Source organism: Larimichthys crocea, chromosome IV (genome assembly GCF_000972845.2).
Source record: "Larimichthys crocea isolate SSNF chromosome IV, L_crocea_2.0, whole genome shotgun sequence".
NCBI classification, from domain to species: domain Eukaryota; kingdom Metazoa; phylum Chordata; class Actinopteri; family Sciaenidae; genus Larimichthys; species Larimichthys crocea.
In genome coordinates this window covers 5,160,906-5,179,464 of record NC_040014.1, presented here as the reverse complement: position 1 = coordinate 5,179,464, position 18,559 = coordinate 5,160,906, and the positions used below count along the sequence as shown (strand labels likewise).

At 38.4% G+C, this 18,559-nt stretch overlaps 1 protein-coding gene across 4 annotated transcripts; it reads left to right on the top strand.

Annotated features, from left to right (window-relative positions):
- Window positions 1-2,222: 2,222 nt before the first annotated feature.
- LOC109138808 (proline-rich receptor-like protein kinase PERK1) lies at window positions 2,223-7,133 on the top strand. 4 transcript variants are annotated; one of them, XM_019260239.2, is made up of 4 exons: window positions 2,229-2,372; window positions 2,710-2,804; window positions 4,148-4,580; window positions 5,429-7,133. In XM_019260239.2, the coding sequence occupies exons 3-4, from the start codon at window positions 4,267-4,269 to the stop codon at window positions 5,895-5,897; spliced, it is 783 nt and encodes a 260-aa protein (XP_019115784.1). In that variant the 5' UTR covers window positions 2,229-2,372; window positions 2,710-2,804; window positions 4,148-4,266; the 3' UTR covers window positions 5,898-7,133. The 4 variants fall into 4 exon arrangements, with proteins under 4 accessions (XP_019115781.1, XP_019115784.1, XP_019115782.1 ...); XM_019260237.2 differs by having other exon boundaries at window positions 3,536-4,580; XM_019260236.2 differs by lacking the exon at window positions 2,710-2,804 and having other exon boundaries at window positions 2,223-2,372.
- Window positions 7,134-18,559: the final 11,426 nt, after the last annotated feature.

The window sequence follows — 18,559 nt, the reverse complement described above, 5'->3', positions numbered from 1 at the left end:
GTTTCAGGGCGTTCCCGTAACCATGGTAACTCACATTGTCGGAGGAGAGGGAGCAACACTAAATGTTGTTTTTAAATAATAATGTCTGGATAAAGTCCAAGTAGAGTCGTTTTTTCACACATGAAGCAACAACCAGAGACTCTGTGTGTCAGACGAGTTCTCACATGTTCACTAAACATCTCAGTCCTACCGAGTCTACTGCTGTGCGCTATGGAAAATAGCCTAAGTCTACTGCACAGTCTATGTAATAAATTCTGGTGAACTTTTGACAACAAATCACGTACTATTATTAAAAATAAATAAATAAATACCCCTTACAATCAGACATTTACAACCTTTTAATAATTTTTAAGGACCTTAATTTTCACTAAGTTGATTTACTACATTTTAATACTTTTTCTCTCTTTTTCTCACAGTTTAGAGCCTCCCAGGACAGAGGAACTGAAAAACTAAAAATGGTATTTGTCCATGTGTGTAACATGTTTCTGTTAGCTTTTCTATCAAAATAAGGTCAAGATTTCATCTTTGAAATGGATAGAGAAAGCAAAAACTGTTGTCAAACTGTAGTGTACGAACAAATTGTGCTGTTGAGCTGAGGGGGTTGTGGTCTTGTGTTTGCCTTTTATTTTTCACTCATTATATTGTTTCCACAATATTCTCCTAACCCTTAGGGGCTCTGTATAAGGTAGTTCTGATTTGACTGTTTTTTATACTATTTTAAAAAATGGAAAAACTACTGTAAAAATTTAGGGTAATTTACTTTAAAAAAAATGTTACACTGTACCTGTGTGTCATCTTCATCATCACTTTCATCAACATCGCCTACATCATCGTCCTCATCATATTATCGTCATTATTTTCATTATCATCCTTATAGTTGTCATCTTCATCATCACTTTCATTTCTATTACATCATAGTCGTCGTCATCATCGCTGGTGTTTGGACCCATAAAAATGCAAATTGCCATAGATAAGTCCCCGCTGCATAGGAAAAAGCATATACTTTGCGTGTGTATTGTAGCACTTTGAGATTTGATTCAAATGTAAAGTGCATTATAAATTAAACCTATTAAAACTTATTATTATTATTAAAAGCAGGAACAAAATAAACACAGTACATTTTACTAAAACCCAAACTCCAACTGCGATTTCATGGCATTCTCCTGGAAGAAAAAAAGGACATTTTTGTTCCATTACTGATAATTTGTGCTGATATGATTCATGTTTATCTAGATAATGACAATAACCACCCACCACTTAAGACCTGAATTTAGCCTGAATCTATCAGAAAGAAGGCACTTGTTCTAATTTTCAGCTTTGTGGTTTTAAGAACCAGTACAGCTCCTGAATCCTTTTCCAGCAGGTTGTCTGGGTGGATTACCTCCCCCCTCAACTACAATTGTACCTCTGATAACAGATCTTTTAATATTACTCTCTTCTTCAATATCAGAGGACTGTGAGAGTGCCAGACAGGGATATTGAGTAAGAGCTAAGAGTTCCTTCCTTTTTCGGCTTGGCCCGGCATCCAAAACTTATTAGACAGATAAATGAGGTGGACTTATGTCGGAGCCTGGCCTTTTTCTGTGCTGGTGTGTCATTTATTCGTCCCCTGAATACTGGCTCAATCAGATAGCGGGCAGCCTTTCAAGGTGGCCACCATCACTCTGCATCTGTTGACCCCAACTGGCACAGCCGGGTATAATGTGGGCTGCTTTGGTGGCACTGAAGCAGTCGTTTCCCTTTCACTTTGGAACTGCTTTTGTTAGATTTATTATTTTTTCCCACAGATCAAGCTCTGATATGAAGGTCAGACTGTGTACGTGTGGTCCTACCACTCTGTTTGGTGTTTTGTCCCCTGATTTATCGAAGTAAAGAATCTTTGTAAATGCCTAACACAGGATTTCTTTTTGACTTTCATCCTCGTGTTCCAGCTTGTGAGACGTGTGATAAGAGCCTTAATTAGCTTTTTTATCCTTATGCGCAATAATATTATCACAGGGATAAGAAAGACTTGAAATATAAGTATCTGTTCTCGTCAGCAGACCCATTTGTGTGCTCACGTGTGTGTTTTGTTCAGACCCACACTCAATTCAAAATGCAGTCCTTAAGAAAAAAAAAGACATCCTTGACCAGTTTCCTGTAACCATGGCAATAGGAAGTACTCTCCAATCACATCTCTGCGTTGGAAGGGAAGTATACTGTTTCCTGCTGATTTCACTGGCTTCCTCCCATTGGTGTGCGCTCAGGATTCAGCATTTGGTCCTGGAAATTCACACAGTCATTTAACAAGAGCTCCTGTTTTCGGCTCTGCTGTTTTGTGCATTTGTTTTTCTAACAGATGTGCCCGCCACAAAGCTGTCACATTTGAAAAAGTAAGTTGAACATTTCTTGTCAAGTTTTCTTCATTAAAAAAACATACTTGATGCCAGGGGTGTACACAAGATTCACAGTTCAGTATTTACCTCAGTTTTGGTCTCATAGTTCAGTACGCTTTCACTAGAAATCACAGAAAACTCAGCAAAGAAATGTAGATTATAACATTTTTGACATTTATTTTGAAATTTCTAAAGATTTAACAGCAGTTCATTTATCTTACTAACAGTTAAGGCACGCACATACTGGCATATCATCAGTAAGAAAGTACTTGATGGTGTGTTTGCACTGGTTCTGTTCATAACTGAATTTATGTTTCTGTAAAAATACCTGCAGAGGATGAAGTGACGGAGTCAGGATTCATCACAACCTGATTCATTCTATAGTCTGATGAAATAATTATGGAACAATAAGAACATGTCTTTTGATTGGTGAGTTAAAGGAACATGCATGAAGTCATGACTCATCCTTTGAAAAGAGTTTTATGATTTCTTCACCTCTGGATAAAAATAAGTATATATGTGTCAATATATTAAAGATGAGGGGTTTGTAGTAAAGCCTCATCCTGCAACATCAACAGATAAAAAGCAGACCATGCATGCTGTTTTGTCATTGATCAAATGGTCCATAAAAATAAATAAATAAATAAATAAATAGAACGGATGTTAGTAATTCTCCATTATAGGCCTCTGACCTTGTTGTTGCACGGCCGAGTATCGTCACATCTCTGCAGTAATAAACTCCTGTGGCATTAGTTACTGCTTTGGTCTGAATCCGCAGTGAGAGGCTGCCTGAATATTGTGGGCAGAAACACACACACACACATACACACACGCTCGCCTTCCGTTCTGCTTTTGTCTTGTTTCGCTTATCGACACATTCCAGTGATGAGGTGAAATATTTCCACAGTCACTCCTTCCTTTATTTGGACAATTTCGGCACACACTTCAACAGTATTTCTATACAGTTGATCTTAATTTCATGGCAGGATCCTCCAGCTCTGCTCTCTCATTTGTGTTTACTATAGTACATAGGCTTGACTAACCTGGCTAACAGTGCTTACCACAGACCCACTGAAATCAAGTAGACACATATCACATTGAACGCCTTGTACCAAATGGTTTGGAGCGAATACACGATTGATTTTCTTGTGTCGTTGCAGATTGCAACCGCCTCCACTCACCCTCGTGTTCCAAGTGTGAAGGAGAAACTATGGTGGTTGTGCAAAGCATGGAAAATGTGAAATGCCCTCTCTTGAGCAGTCCTGTTTCTACAGTTGCCCAGAAAAAGACAAGCTAAACACTGGCTTGTGTCCACTGTGTTTTTTTCCTTCACACTAGAAAAGACAGAACACAATATTTTAGGTCTCAACAATACACACATTATATTTAGTGAGAAAGACTTGCATGTAATACTACACTGTTTCTCCTCCGCAGGATGCCTCAAAGTTTTACAGCACCTATGATTAAAAATATTCTAAGAGTAACTGAGCACCAGCCTGAAAAACATCATTTCAATGCCTTCTTTAAAAATTTTGAAATTAGTTTTTATCGCCGTTGCATCTGTAACCACAGTGATGTACTGACACATGCTCGAGTAAACTTGTAAGTCACTGCAGCAAGGTGAGAAAATAAACCACTGGAGGTCAACGAAAACAGGAATTTCAGCTGGTGTTTATTTGCTCTGTTTCTCTTTAAGTAGATTATATGTTCTTACAGTGTTTATCCTGTTCATTTTGAAACATGCAGTGATCGAGAACTTTTTTATATTACAGAGCATCTGACATTTAATGAATCTTTGGAGACACATGCCCACAATTCTCAGTGTACTCAACATGGGCAAATAATTTACATCCAGCGATCACTCTTCTCCACGGGATCAAACCTGGCAGCGATGCAGGTTGGTCATCAGGTGACCATCAGCACCTCTCTCCAGATCCCTCCCCAGCCTGAGACTGCTGTACACAGAAACCGACACCCAATCCTGCTGGACTCAGTCCACCCCATCCTGTTCCAGGCCATCATCAATCCCAAGCGGGGTATGGAGGGATCCCCCCAGACACCGCAGCCCCCGAGGAGCTGCAGCTCACCTGGACCTGGTGGGAAGTCATGCTGGAGCTTGGATTTCAGGGTGGCTGTGCTTCTGATGACTCTGGCTGGAGCTATAATCCTGCTGCTGCTGTACAGGCTCTTACAGCTGAGACACAGGTGTGTACGTGTCACAGAGTAACGCATGATGTCACAAATCAACCTCATGCACATGAGATCCCATCTTTTTACACCCTGTTTCCTGTTTGTCTGTTTTCTTCACCTTTCACCTAAAACATGACACTATAGTATAGTACAGGCAACATAAATCACACAAAGTTTCCTGTCCTCTTCAAATTTAACACTGACATGCGACCTATGACAATGCTGACCTTTAAATCCAGTCCAAAATGGAGGATGCTATCGTAGCTTAGGTGTTGCACCATCTATGTACTTTTATTGAACATTGTCTATCAGAGTAAATTGCTTCACAAAAGAAGAATGTATTGCACAGTTATGAGACAGGAGTTGATCTTTAAGCTTTAAGCTATCAGGTACTTATAGTCAGTGTATTTCTTACAGTAGACAGTGGAAATCAATATATATTGAAATGTATGGTATAGGATATTCTCAACACTTTGCCATCTCTTTCCTATGGTACTACATTGTCTCAACCTTTGGACTTCCTATAATATGCTCACTGTAGCTCACACTTTTCTTTAGTTGGGACTTGTTTGATTGTTTAAGTTTGCACTATAGTGAGCATATTCTCACCACTTTACCTTGCCGTCATATCTGCAGTGTAATGCATCACGTGTAGCACAAATCCAAGGATTGTGACAATGTCGCACCAAGGGAAGGGTTTTTTACGTCACTAAAACATGTTTTTCTACACACAACAATCCCTTCAATACAAAGACGTTCAACGTACCCAAAATGTTGAACTATTTGTTTAATTTTAAAAATAACTGAATAAATAACTGAAGCCAGAATGAAGAAAATACCTTAATTTGTGTTGTGTCCTGCAGGCTGAAGTTGGCTAGGGCGAGGCACGCTCTGGAGTATTATAGCTTCTTCCACACCTCCACCTACACACTCAAACACCCTACACCGTGTCAGGAACTTCCAACCAAGAATGGGACGGTCCCTGAAGCTACACCACCTCTCCAAACCGTAACCGCAGTGACACCCGCCGTCGTCATCACCCCACTTCCACCGCCAGCGGTGACTTCTCCACCCCCACTGCCGCTCCCCCCACCCCCTGTGCTACCTCCACCGCCGATTAACACTCCACCTGCTCTCCCTCCAACACCTTCCGTCCTGGCCTTCCCGCTCCCCCTTCCTGTGATCCACACCACCCCGCCCAGCCCTCACCTGTCATGGGGCGCCTGCTCAGACGCAGATGTGTACTCTCGGATCGGAGCTTTCAGGCCCTCCAGGCTCTCCAGCCTCTCCAATCATTCCAAAGTCATTCTGTTTGAGCACTCATCTCTCTGATGTCTGATGCAGAGACGTCCGTGTTTGAGAAGACTCTAGTGATTACTAAATAACGTGTTCTGATGGACTGATAAGTGTCTGGGGATGAGTAGGTATATACTGCATGTATACTGTGTACATGCAAGGCATCAACAAGTTCAAATAACCTACTTTCAGGGCTCTTCAAAGACTTATGTGAGGCACCAAATTGATTTATCTGCTATCCTTTAAAATGTACCAGACTGGGCGCCAGACCTGTGATTATGTTTTGATCCAGAGTGGGGTTGTCTCTTAATTCAGACCGGTGGACAGTAGAAGTGTTTCTTCCCTGAGGAACCTTTCTACGGCTTCTTTTGGGCATAAAGAAATTTGTGAAACTTGAAGAAAGACTCATTTCGGTTTGTCGTGTCCCTCACAACCTGTTAAGTTTTCATCATTCAGAGCCTCGAAAGGATCATGTTCATAGTTTTGTTGTGATAAATCTGAATATATATAGTGGAATTTGTCTGTTGGTATTGAAATTTTCAGATGCACTGTAAATACGAAAAAGTTGGGAAAACATCAGTCTTTGATGAATATTTGGATTGTAGACAGTTTAAGTTCAAATTCGCCTTTGAATTTTACGTTGACTTAACTGAACTTTGACAAACTCATATGAAGTTCACACAGCAATACTTTTGTTACCTTGACTGCTGCTTTTTTTTTGCTAAGCTAACCATCTGCTGGCTGTAGTGTTTATATATATGTGTGTGTGTGTGTGTGTGTGTGTGTGTGTGTGTGTTATATTTATACTGTCAAACTGCTAAAAGCTGCAAGACTGAACTCATGAATAGAACTTGATGTGAGAATAAAATGATTAAAGTTCATATTACAATGAGTTAAAAAATAAATTTGAGCTGATTAAATAAAGTGGTCATGGGATTTCACAGGGCATTACCAGCAAAGTCTGATGGTGTGTGGTTTATCTGCAACAAAAAACACAAGTTAACGGAGCTTGTTGCTGCACTGCTTTCAAAAATGTAACTGAAAGTCATTTGTGGATATAGATAACAAGACAAATTTGGTTTGATTTTTGTATATCAGGATAATTTAGATTTCTAATATTTAATGTCTTCATTTTTACAGTGTTTTTGTTGTAGCGGGGACCCATTGTTTCTCCAGAAGGGAGGCATTTCCTGAGCTGGTTTTCCTTGACAGGGTCCCTCCCTGTGTTTCCTCTGCCTCTCTCTGTATTAAACTTACTTTGCATTTTGTTAACTTACAGTGTTAAATTATGACTCTGAAATGTTTTTTTATATTCTATCACAGGTTCAGACATTCATTTCAAATTGTTGGTGTCTTAACACATACAAAGTCACAGCAGTTTATAAAGATATAGTTCGTACAGGTAGATAAGACATTTTCAGGTGGGCACAGATTGATCATTCTTTGAAGTAGCTGTCAACACGCATGGCTAACATCTGTCTCTTGTTGATATGGTAACCTCAGTGTTCCACCTTGGCCCTAGCAAGCTGTTAAGATTCATTGTCTTTCAATATTTAACCATGTTTTCCCAACATGTGTCTCATTTATAATTCAACGATAGTTTGTAAATTCATGAGGGAAGCTGTTTAAATCGATGGTTATTTGCTGCACCCTGCTTGCTGGGGTGAAAACCGAGACCTTGTGTGACATGTCCCTTTAGTCTTTATTGTAAGTCTGCTGGTGAGGCCACTGTCTCCATACTAAAAGCCAGTTAATTCAATCTTTGCATGTACGGCAGCATTGTCTCTTAATTGGTTGCAAGTTGAGCAGGACATTTGTAACAATATACTACTGCAGCAATTAAATCAAATGAGGGAATGTCATGCAAGGATGAATATGAATGTGTTTGTGTTCTGCATCTGGATGATTAATATTAATTGCAAATAGATAATTTAGAATAGCCATAAAAATGTACATACACAAATATACAGTACATGAGAACATTGTCGTCATTGTGGTTCCTAAACACATAATATTTTACTTTTATTTCATATATTCTCCATAGAGCATAAGGGACAGGGTGGTGTTATATTTTTAAATGCAACATATGTTCATGAAGTCCCCTTGTGAGATGCATACGCATAATATTGTAGTGATGAGTACTGTATGCATATTCTCCTCATTTCATTTCAGCAAAACATTGTTCGAGAACCATAAAACATTGTTGCCTCAGCAAAGTTGGTAGGACAGTGGTTGGTAGTTGTTTGACCAAGATATAATATTAACCATGACGGTGGTAGTCATGGTTTCCTAACATATCCTAAGCTCTAAGATAAATGGTAAAAATATTTATAATGGCTTTTGAAACCACTAACAATAGGTGCCATACTGTCAATAGGGGCCTCAGATCATAAAACTCTTGGAGGAACTTGTTGGAACCAGTAGCTAACCATTTGTTACGCCAGCACTGAGCAATCATTGGATTCGCTCGTGGGGGTGAAGCAAATTTCCATTGAGTTCAACTTTAGTGAATTCTGACAAGCAAAATGCAAAGGGAATGTTTAATATGGAGGAAGCTTATTAGCTGTGTTGCTTCATCCACTTTTATTTAATTTTTTTGTGAAGATATGTAGATGTATTTCACTGTGCCACTTTCTGGTATGACTAGGCCTTGAAGTTAGAATAATGTTTATGCAAAGATAACAAACAGCTTATTGTCCCCAGATAGATGAGTCCTCATAATGGCTTTGTAGTCCCTGATATTTATAGTCATTATCTAGTACATATAATTCCAAATTTGTTGGGCATATAAATGTAAATCACTACGAGGCCAGTTGCTTGTTATGGCTTGAACATGCAATCCTGTCTCAACAAGAATATTTCCCTCGCACCTCTATCACACCAAACCACCTGGCGCTTTGGGCAATGATATAATTACATTTCCTGCTACATCATTATCCATTATTCAAAAAGATTATCCAAAAAAAAAAAAGGTATTAAGGGGCTCATTCTACCTTTCTGTGCCAACATGTTTTTGGCAGGTGGGCATGTTTTGTGCAACAGACACCACTGGACAAATGATTTCTTAAATATGTACAATTATCAACGGTTAAGAAGATCTCAGTTGAGATGGTTCTGAAATTGGATCAGGATGCATCTTGGATGCCTTCCCTTGGAAGTTTTTTCAGGCAAATCCAACTGGCAGGAAACCCCAGGGTAGACACGGAACACACCAGAGGGATTATCTTTCTTATCTGGCCTAGGAATACCTCAGGATCCCCCAGGGGTAACTGGAAAACCTTCCTGTGGGAGAGAGAGAGATGTCTGGACACCTTTGCTTAGCCTGCTGGCACAGTGACCCAGCCCTGGAAAGTGGAAGAGAATGGATAGGTGGATTAATAAGAAACTCAGGGATGGTATAATCCCTACCTCTTGCTCACAACATAACCATTGGCTCATAAAGGCAAGCACCTCTAAAGAGATCATCAGCCTGTGTGGCAGGCCTAGTGCTTAAACCAGCTCATATAAAAACAGGATTTGACCAGTTTAATTTGTACAGATGCATATGAACGTCTGCAGTCTTATCTAAGTCCGAATAATGTGTAAGATATAAGGTAAATCTGTATACTGTAACTCATTAGACTTTTCAAAGTCAGAGACAATTATCCTGACCAATGTTTGGCCAGAAGTTTTGGTTATGAATGACAGTTTGCATGTCAATTTTCCAATTTGTTCTGTTGTATGTCTGCTGGACCAGAAATTTATTGAAGAGAGCAACTGTATTTCTCAACAGTTTTGATAAAGGCCTTGGGCTGCCACTTAGACATGGTCAGGAACTCATCCCGTTCCTTATTGTGTCATTGTTTCTTTGTTTATAATATTTTATTTTTAATAGTAAAACAATTAACCTTGTAGAGCTCATATTTTGTCCTAGAAGGTGAGTCCTAATAATATGAGTTTATGAATAGATAATTGTCCCCAAGCTGTGATTAGCAGGAATACAAGCAATAAAAAGGAAATTACTACAGATGTATCACTCATGGCACTAGAATACAAAGTGTAGGAAATATTTCTACTCAACCTTCATTGTCTTGTCCAAGGACATGTAGAGCCGGGGATCGAGCTACCAACCCAGAGTTTAGAAGATGACCCACTCTACCTCCTGGTCCACAGCTGTCCCACAGGTGACCTCAGCCGCTCCATGTGTAAATCTGCAGATTCAAATGATTATTATTAGCTCAGCTTGGTTTCAGTGCTTCACATTAATTACACATTGTCCTCAAGCTTAAAATGAATCTAAATGGTTTTACATGGAACAGACTTGACTGATGGTGGACACTCTACTGGATCAAAAATCTGACCCTCAATCCATTTAAAAGGCCCAGAAGTCCTTGAGTCTTGGTAATTGCATTTGTATTTTCATTTTCTAATCTCTGCACTCACAGTAAGAGGGAATGGTCATGGGAATCATTGCCCCCCAGTGACTTAACCTCTGCATGATAACAAAACAAGTCCTTTACTTGCAAGTGTGCAATTTACTCTGGTTATTTTATTATATATTTAATTCTGTTGACTCTTGATTTGTAACAAAACCTGAAAAATAAGAGCTGCTTCTGTTGAAAGTAGATAAAAGACCAAAATGCATTGAATTAAATACAGTTTGAAGTACATATAATTTAAACATAAAATAAAACTAAATTATTTCATTGACAGTTTAACTTTGCCAAAGTGGAGTGGACGAGCTAACATGGGAAAATCTCTGAGGGGCTCTTATTTCTGATAAGTCAATTAGTGCTCCTCTCTGTTAGTGGTCCACCAAAGGCCTTCATGGGAGCAATCCTACACTGGTAATGTTGGTCCAAATTGAATACCACTTTCTCTCCAGGAAGCTAGTTGTGATGGTATGACAGTGTGAAAACGTCTAGAGCTTCCTGTTCTCTGCCCTTCACCATCTACACCGACTTACATCACAGCAATAGCAATTCAGTTTAATTTAACCACAAGTGTTTTTTCCATAACATACTTCCTACATTCAAATTGAATCAAGTGGATTTAATTTTCTTTTAAAGATGGTCCCCTTGACCTTTTCTCACAGAATATAGTGACTTTCCATTTGTGACATGCTTTGCAAGATAAATGTAATCTTCCTTGGTGAGGTATGTTCCAAATCACCCAACATCACTTTTCTTAACCCAAAAACAGGGTATACTTCTATGTAAACAAGGTCAGTTGACCCTACATTCCAAAAAACTCACCTCACAGCAAGAAGGTTCCTGGTTTGAACCTCGGCTGGGGCTGTAATGAGTTTGCAGGTTAATTGGTGACTCTAAATTGTTTGTAGGTGTGAATGTGAGTGTGAATAGTTACATACATAGAGTACAGTCTAGACTTGAACTATATGGAAAGTGTTGTGAGATAATTATCTATATGAATATCATTTATTTGAATTGCTAGAACTTTAGTGGTAGCTGTAATATTGGTGGAAAAGAAATTTTGCAAAAGTTTCAAATCCTTTTGTACCTGAGTCAATGACAGCAATGCCAATGTAATTTGAGGGGAGATGTGTAACTGTTCATGAACAGATCTGAACAGAACTGAAATGTGTTGATGTTGTTGATGTTGTGGCACTGCTATAGCAGCGTTGCTGTCATCAAAATATTCCAACAAACAGCAGATGTGCACTCATTACTCTGATGCAGAAAATAATTTACTGAAGTTTGGCAGCCTTTTCAAAGGTCAATCTGAGAAATGTGAGCCACAGCTGCTGCTCATTCACTGGTGACTGCAGCACTCATACTGTAGAGTTCATGGCAAGTTTGAGAAAGTTCAACAGGTTCCCAAAAAATGAATTTCATTCAGAGTTTCATTTTTAAAAAGGCAAAAATAATTTCCCAGTTCTTGCCCAATGTCAGGTGGCATTGGCTCCAACCTCCTGTGGCCCTCTAAGATAAGTGGGTATAAAACAGCTGGGCACTACAGTATTTATTAATCATTACTTAAACATGCTCGAGTATGGCTTTTGTTGTGTTTTTTCAGCAACAAATTGATACATTTGATTATCTATCAATGTCACTGATGTGTTGCAATGGAGTCCTTATCAGACCTTGACCAGTTAGCATCATTGATGTTTTTTTGTCTTTTCATATGATTTATTAACAGTAAATACTTAATATTGTCAATATTGTTATGAAGTTAACACAGTCGGATACAGCACTTTATTGATCAACTCAGACAAATCTTGGGTTATGGTGGACTCAAAGTTCAGCCAAAATCTTCTGAGCAATAGTTTTATCCATTGCTTTTCCATCGTGGGTGATTGAGCATTAAACAATAAAACTGTAGTTCCAACTTCAGATTGAAGCTCACATGGTCCAGACAGTCGTATTTATGATACATCCTTAATACCTCTGAATGAGCATCTGGATACTGACCTGCCAATATTCTGCCATCTTTCTGTTTTTGAATGATGCACTGTCAAATGTCCTTCACAAGTTAGCCAACATGCACCTGTGTTCACAAATAAAATAAAAAAAAATAAAATAATAAATAAAAACATTTCACTTGCCTTTCAGGGCTTCTGTATGTCTCAGGCTTGTAAACTAACATTTTGAAGCCCCAATAGAGTCCCCTAGAGGTGACAATAGTTATTACAGCCAAAATATAAAGGTGTTGAGCAGAATAATCACTGGTTGTGTTTTGTTCAATAATGTTCTGTATGATTTAGCTGTTCTTAAAGCATGATCAGACTGAACTGAAAGCAGATGTTACAGGTGCATGCACTGGTATTTATGGTACAGCTAGCATCTTTACAGTTGGCTGTTTGGTGCAAATATTATAAAATTTTCATTTGTGTGGCAAAATTGGTTCTGTCAAAACAGATCCAATGCTGTACACAGTCAGAGTTCTTCTTATTGTTGTTATACAGCAGATCTAGTATCAAAAACAAGTCCACCGCAAACTGTGCCTGTGTCAGGACTTTGTGAGGTCACAACCATACAGTCACCCCCTCTTTGCCACGTTGGTTACCAATCAGAATCAGGTGACTGGGATGTTTTTTGGTACTTAAAACTACAAATATATCTTCTAATGGATCAAAACATCAAACAAAACACAAAATAAACTTTTAATGTAATTAGCTAGAAACATAACTACATTATATGTGTTATAAATAATGTATTACATTTTTATATCATGTTTATAAATGTGACATCAAGGGAAAGTTTTTTGTATTTATGTATTTTTTAAAATTAGCAGACCTATATACGATGATAAAATGATCACATTGTGTAACTTTGCATTTTTATGCCTGTTCAAACACAATCAGCTGACACATTCAGACCAAATGTCAAAGTTGTTTGTTAACTTTTATCTTCTGGTGCTTAAATCAGCCGGAGAAGAGAAGGAACACCTGCAGAAGGTGAGACTACAAACAGTGAGCCTCTTTTTGATGTCCCACTTAAAATGACTGACTGTGAAAGCAAAGAGAGTGACAGTGCTGAGTACAGCTGCTGCAGGGTCAGCAGGGTCAGCTTTGAGAACCACAACACAGAGCAGGCTTTAAGATTTAAGAGAGGACGAGAAGGAGAAAAGCAAGCAGCTTGTGAATGAATAAAACCTATATAATCTATAAGCTTAATATCGCTATATTTTTCAAATATTGAATTATTTCTTTCACTTGAAAAGTCATTACAAAATCTGAAGTTGTACTTGTATACATGTTCTAAATTACATTTCAGTGCCTGACAAAATGATTGGTCCATGTTAAATATTTGTTAGATAGTTAAAGAGATTCATTGTAATGGTGAAGACAGACCATGACCACTTTAACTTCACTTTCAGTTCAGTTTAGATGCACCAGACGAAAACCCACAAAACTTTGCCCATCCCTCGGGTCCATGAAGTTAATTTAATAAATATGTAACGTGACTTCATTATTTTTGGAGGAGCCCAGCGGAACATCACAACCTCACAGCAGAGTTCGCTTATAACTTGATTAGAGACACTGACAAAGAATTCATGTTTGACATGATCGCATCAACATAAGTTAGACTTTCAAAACTGCAGAATTTAGAGTTTGCAGTGTTGACTGAATTGCTTGGCTTTAGATCATTTTAACATTTTTTGCACATTCAGCTGACTTTCTAAGTAAATCCAAGAAACCTATGGTATACTTAAAGTGACGTAAGAATATCAATAATTAGATTAGATCATTTTATCTGCACAGACTTGTTGGATGAACTCACATTTTGTTTTTACATTAATAAAATGGGATTTTTATTACAAATTACAGTGCTAAAGAATTTGCACAAAATGTTTCCTCCATCTGGACTGTAATATTACTTTTGTTTAATAAGATCTGACAACACTTCACTGTGCTGCATACAAATGAAAATTTTTTATCTTTGTGTGGGGCTTAAATTTTCCAAGGACACAAAAACGGATTGCAGCAATTTTTTTTGGAGATTGTCTCAATTTTTAGAAATAAAAACTCATCATCACTCATTTAAACAATGCTGCAATCACTTTAAATTTTACATGTAGGAGCTTTATTAATTCATGAATTCGTATTCATTCATTCATTCATTTTTTTTACTATAACTCTGCAACAGAACATACATGGTCTGCACCACCGTTAAAAGCCCCTAAAATGTTCAGAAAATATCTGTAACGAAAGGTTGTTTCCCTCTTAAAGAAAATGATCTGCATCTTCCGTCCTGCTGTTTTCCTCTCTGAGCTTGTTAACAAAAACAGTTCCAAAAAAGACGAGGAGGGGCGGCTGTGGCTCACAGGCAGAGCGGGTCGTCCACCAATCAGATGATCGGCGGTTCGATCCCCGGCTCCTGCGGTCTGCATGTCGAAGTGTCCTTGGGCAAGACACTGAACCACAAATTGCTCCCGAAGGCTGTGCCATCGGTGTGTGAATGTGTATGAATGGTTAGATCCAGAAACTGATGAGCAGTTGGCACCTTGCATGGTAGCCAATGCCATCAGTGTATGAATGTGTGTGAATGGGGTGAATGAGATATGTAGTGTAGAGCGCTTTGAGTGGTCGGAAGACTAGAAAGGCGCTATATAAGTACAGTCCATTTACCATTTACCATTTATTCTCTCTTTGGGTCCTGTGAGGCTGTGAAAGCCTGTAACGTAATTCCTCTGACAGCAGAACGCCACGAGCACTCCTGCAGTGTAAACATGACTGAACACTTCAAGAGCGTATGGATGAAATTTAATACACACTCTTCAACTCCTCCAATATGCAGGCTGATTTACAGCCAAGTGCACTTAGCGGCAGTCTCCGAGGACAACAAACCTGGAGAATACATAAGCATCTGTGATGACACTTTAAGTGTCACAGTCCTTTAGTGGTTTTTGTAACGTCCTGCATATTTTCAGTTTGCAGAATTTTCTGAATTTGACTCTGAAAGCAACATTGATTAAAAAATAAATATATTTTTTAGTTAGCGCCTCATTGATTTACCACTGTCATTAATATGAAAAGCAGTACACATCTGATCAAAAGTAGCAAGCTCTCACCAGTAACTAAAAGTCAGTCCCTCTCTATTTTCTTACCTTAGCCTCGTCCATCTCTGCCCTCTTCATCTTTTCACCCCTGTCATTATGTCCATAGAGTCTGCTGAGCCCCTATCGACATAGGGTGACCCAGCTCCATTCCTGGCACGACACCGGCTCCACTCCATCAGCATTCCACCACTCCACAGTTGTTGAAAACACATGTGGTGCAAACACTAACACTAACCCAGTTCTCTGGGCTCACAGTCTGGGCAGCCCAGCTAACAAACCGAGCTAACATTAGCTAACAGCAGCTACGGTTCATAGCAGTTTACTTTACAGTCCATCTGGAAACTTAGTAAAACACAGAGAGTTGAAACAGATCGAGTGAAAACCAGAAAACGTTTTCTCCATAAGTTTCACCAATAGTTGGACACGTGTGACTTAATGCTGTAAAGTGTTCAGCACTTCTGCCGACCTGTAGAGCAGAGTTACATAGTGCAGAAACAGGCGTACAAGTCAGTGTTGCAAAACGATTTAAAATCTGTTTATGATAGAAACGTTACACAATGTTTCTTTAATGCTCTAGGTGTGTTATTTCTCAAGCTGTTGTCTTTCTGTTGTTTTGAGAAATGAGAAAAATCTAACAAATCCTCTTGTTTGGAGGATTTGGACATCAATGAGACAGCATAACAATGTTGTGGAGGAGAAGCAACAATAAAAATTTGGCTTTTTTTTTTTGTTCCTATTGTAACAGCACACAATAACATGGTGCCAGAAAAAGTGCTGGTTGGACTGACAATAAGTAATAATAAATACGAACATTTGCAGATATACTGAAGGTAGTTTATTTCACTGCAATGTTTTTTATGAAGAAGACACTTAGAAGGTGTGAGTCAGCATTTTATTTCCCAAAAGGTGACTGACACGCAACAGACAAATTGATGCAGCAAAGGTTGACGTATTCTGACTTTTTGTCCCTGGTGTGGGTCAAGCTGCTGTCAGAGCCTTTGTGTTTGTTTCTACAGCCACATCCGCATTGGTGCGACACCTGAGCTAAGATAACCCTGATGACATCACTATGACATCATCAGCATTCATTTGTCAGGAAACATACAATCATACTGCCAAGTGATCGATGATCGAGATCAATTCTTCAGCTTTTTCTGGAGCTTTTCACCTGATTTTTTCTCAACACATCTTCCTCAACAGATCTAGTTTGACTTACTGTCATGGAGTTAGTCCTTATCATGTATGTATGTAAGGACATATGGTGTTTTAGGTAACCCCTGTCTCTGTTCAAAGATGGTCTCTGGTGATGGAGGAAGTCAGTGAACTTCCCAATCAATTCTGTTAATGGATTTGGACCGGTGTTCACTTTTCCAGGGTCCTTGCTGTTTATTGCCAAGTAAAGACACAGATTTATTTATCAGGTACAGGAAACCAATATACAGTTTATTTACTTTAGCCTTTGAATTGTAACAGGTCCGACCTCTGTGTACATCAATTCATATTTAAATGAAATAAAAGTTTTATTTTTGTGAATTTACATTCACATAGATGTATTATTAAAAAAAACTTTATAATCATTGTGATCATGATAAACATTCATTAAGACGAAGTGTAGGATAAAGTAAACTTAATTCTGTGTGTAGTTATAAAAAAATATTATTTTCTATCACAGATTTGTTGAGTTGTGACATGTTTTTCTTTAGTCTCTGGAGGTTTCAGGACAAGTTTCATGAAATTTCCTAATTTTAGTTGATCATTATGATATTTAACAGAAAATGCACATGGCGTCTTTCTGATACAAAGTTCTGCTTTTTCTCTTATCACTCGTATGATGGTAGGAAAAACACACTTTACCTACAAGACATTTTACATGGATCTGTGAGTGGGGCAGAAGATTTATCCTGAAAAAGACAACAACACATGCGGGGCGGGTATCCAGTACCATTATAAAGTTATTCTGTATATTTCAAAAGGAGGCCAGTTCAGAAGTCAGGTGATTAATAAAATCTTATTTAATTTAAAATCTAATTTAAAATAAACTTTTATTTTGGTACAAAGTGAAATTCCAGATTGAATTAAAATTTCTGGGGAACTATTTGTGCCATATAAAATTGAGAAAGTTTATTCACACATTTTCAGTGCAGTTTATAAGTACAGATTTCTTCACGTAATGGGTTTTGATGTTTCAAATCTAAGCTGACACCCAAGTAATGTAACCTTCAGTCACCACTGAATCCTCACGATATTCAATATATTGAAGCAGATAAAAAATATAGAGCAAATTTATATTTGATGCCTGCTGTGATTACTTTAGGCACACAAAATATGAAGGTATGACACATTTACCCACATGAGGTTCCAGAAAAGGCACTAAGTGGTGACAATATTGCTTGAATATTTTTTATTACTATTCATTAAATTGTGCACAAAAATGGTTTTCTTTTCCCTCCATCACACCTTCTCTCCAACATATTTTGACATAAAACCAACCAACCAACCAAAAAAAAAAAAAAAGATAATTAGAGTTTTAGAGTTATTCTATTTTATGTTTTGTTATCTGGCTGTTCATGCTTCTTGCCCGTCTGACTAATTTTTTGCGATGAAGTCAACGTCCAGGCTTTTAGCAATCGGAGGTTATGACTCTACATAAGTCCCCACAATGCACGCAAACTCTGATGAGCAAAGCACTTTCATTTATCTAAACAATGTGTAATGTGTACATTCTTTAAGACATGAGCTTATTGTCTGCAGCTGTGATTGTGTCTCAGAGCTCTCTGAGCACAACATATCACCAAACTGCAGGCAGAATTATCCTTTAACCTCTGGCCTTTTGACAGGCCAGCACTCATGCCCTGCAGTATAATCTTTTGTCTAGAACTGATGCTCGAGTCATCTGGAGTGTTTCCATTTGATGGACTGATGCAGCCATAAAACAGTGTGGACTGGTTTTCATCACTCATTAAAGAAGAGATAAAAAGACATTAAAGGGTTAAACAAACTTTAAAAAGAACAAAGTTTGTGGCACTTTTGTTGAGACAGGAAACAAGCCTGGCTGTGTAACGCTGTGAGCCAAAAAGAATAAAAACTACACCTGCTTATTGTCTGAGGAAGCTGCCAGCTGTGGGCTCCTCATACACACCTCTGTCGCAGCAGGCCTTTGATCAGGTAATTGCCCCTTCGGCCCCCGGAGTTTGCAT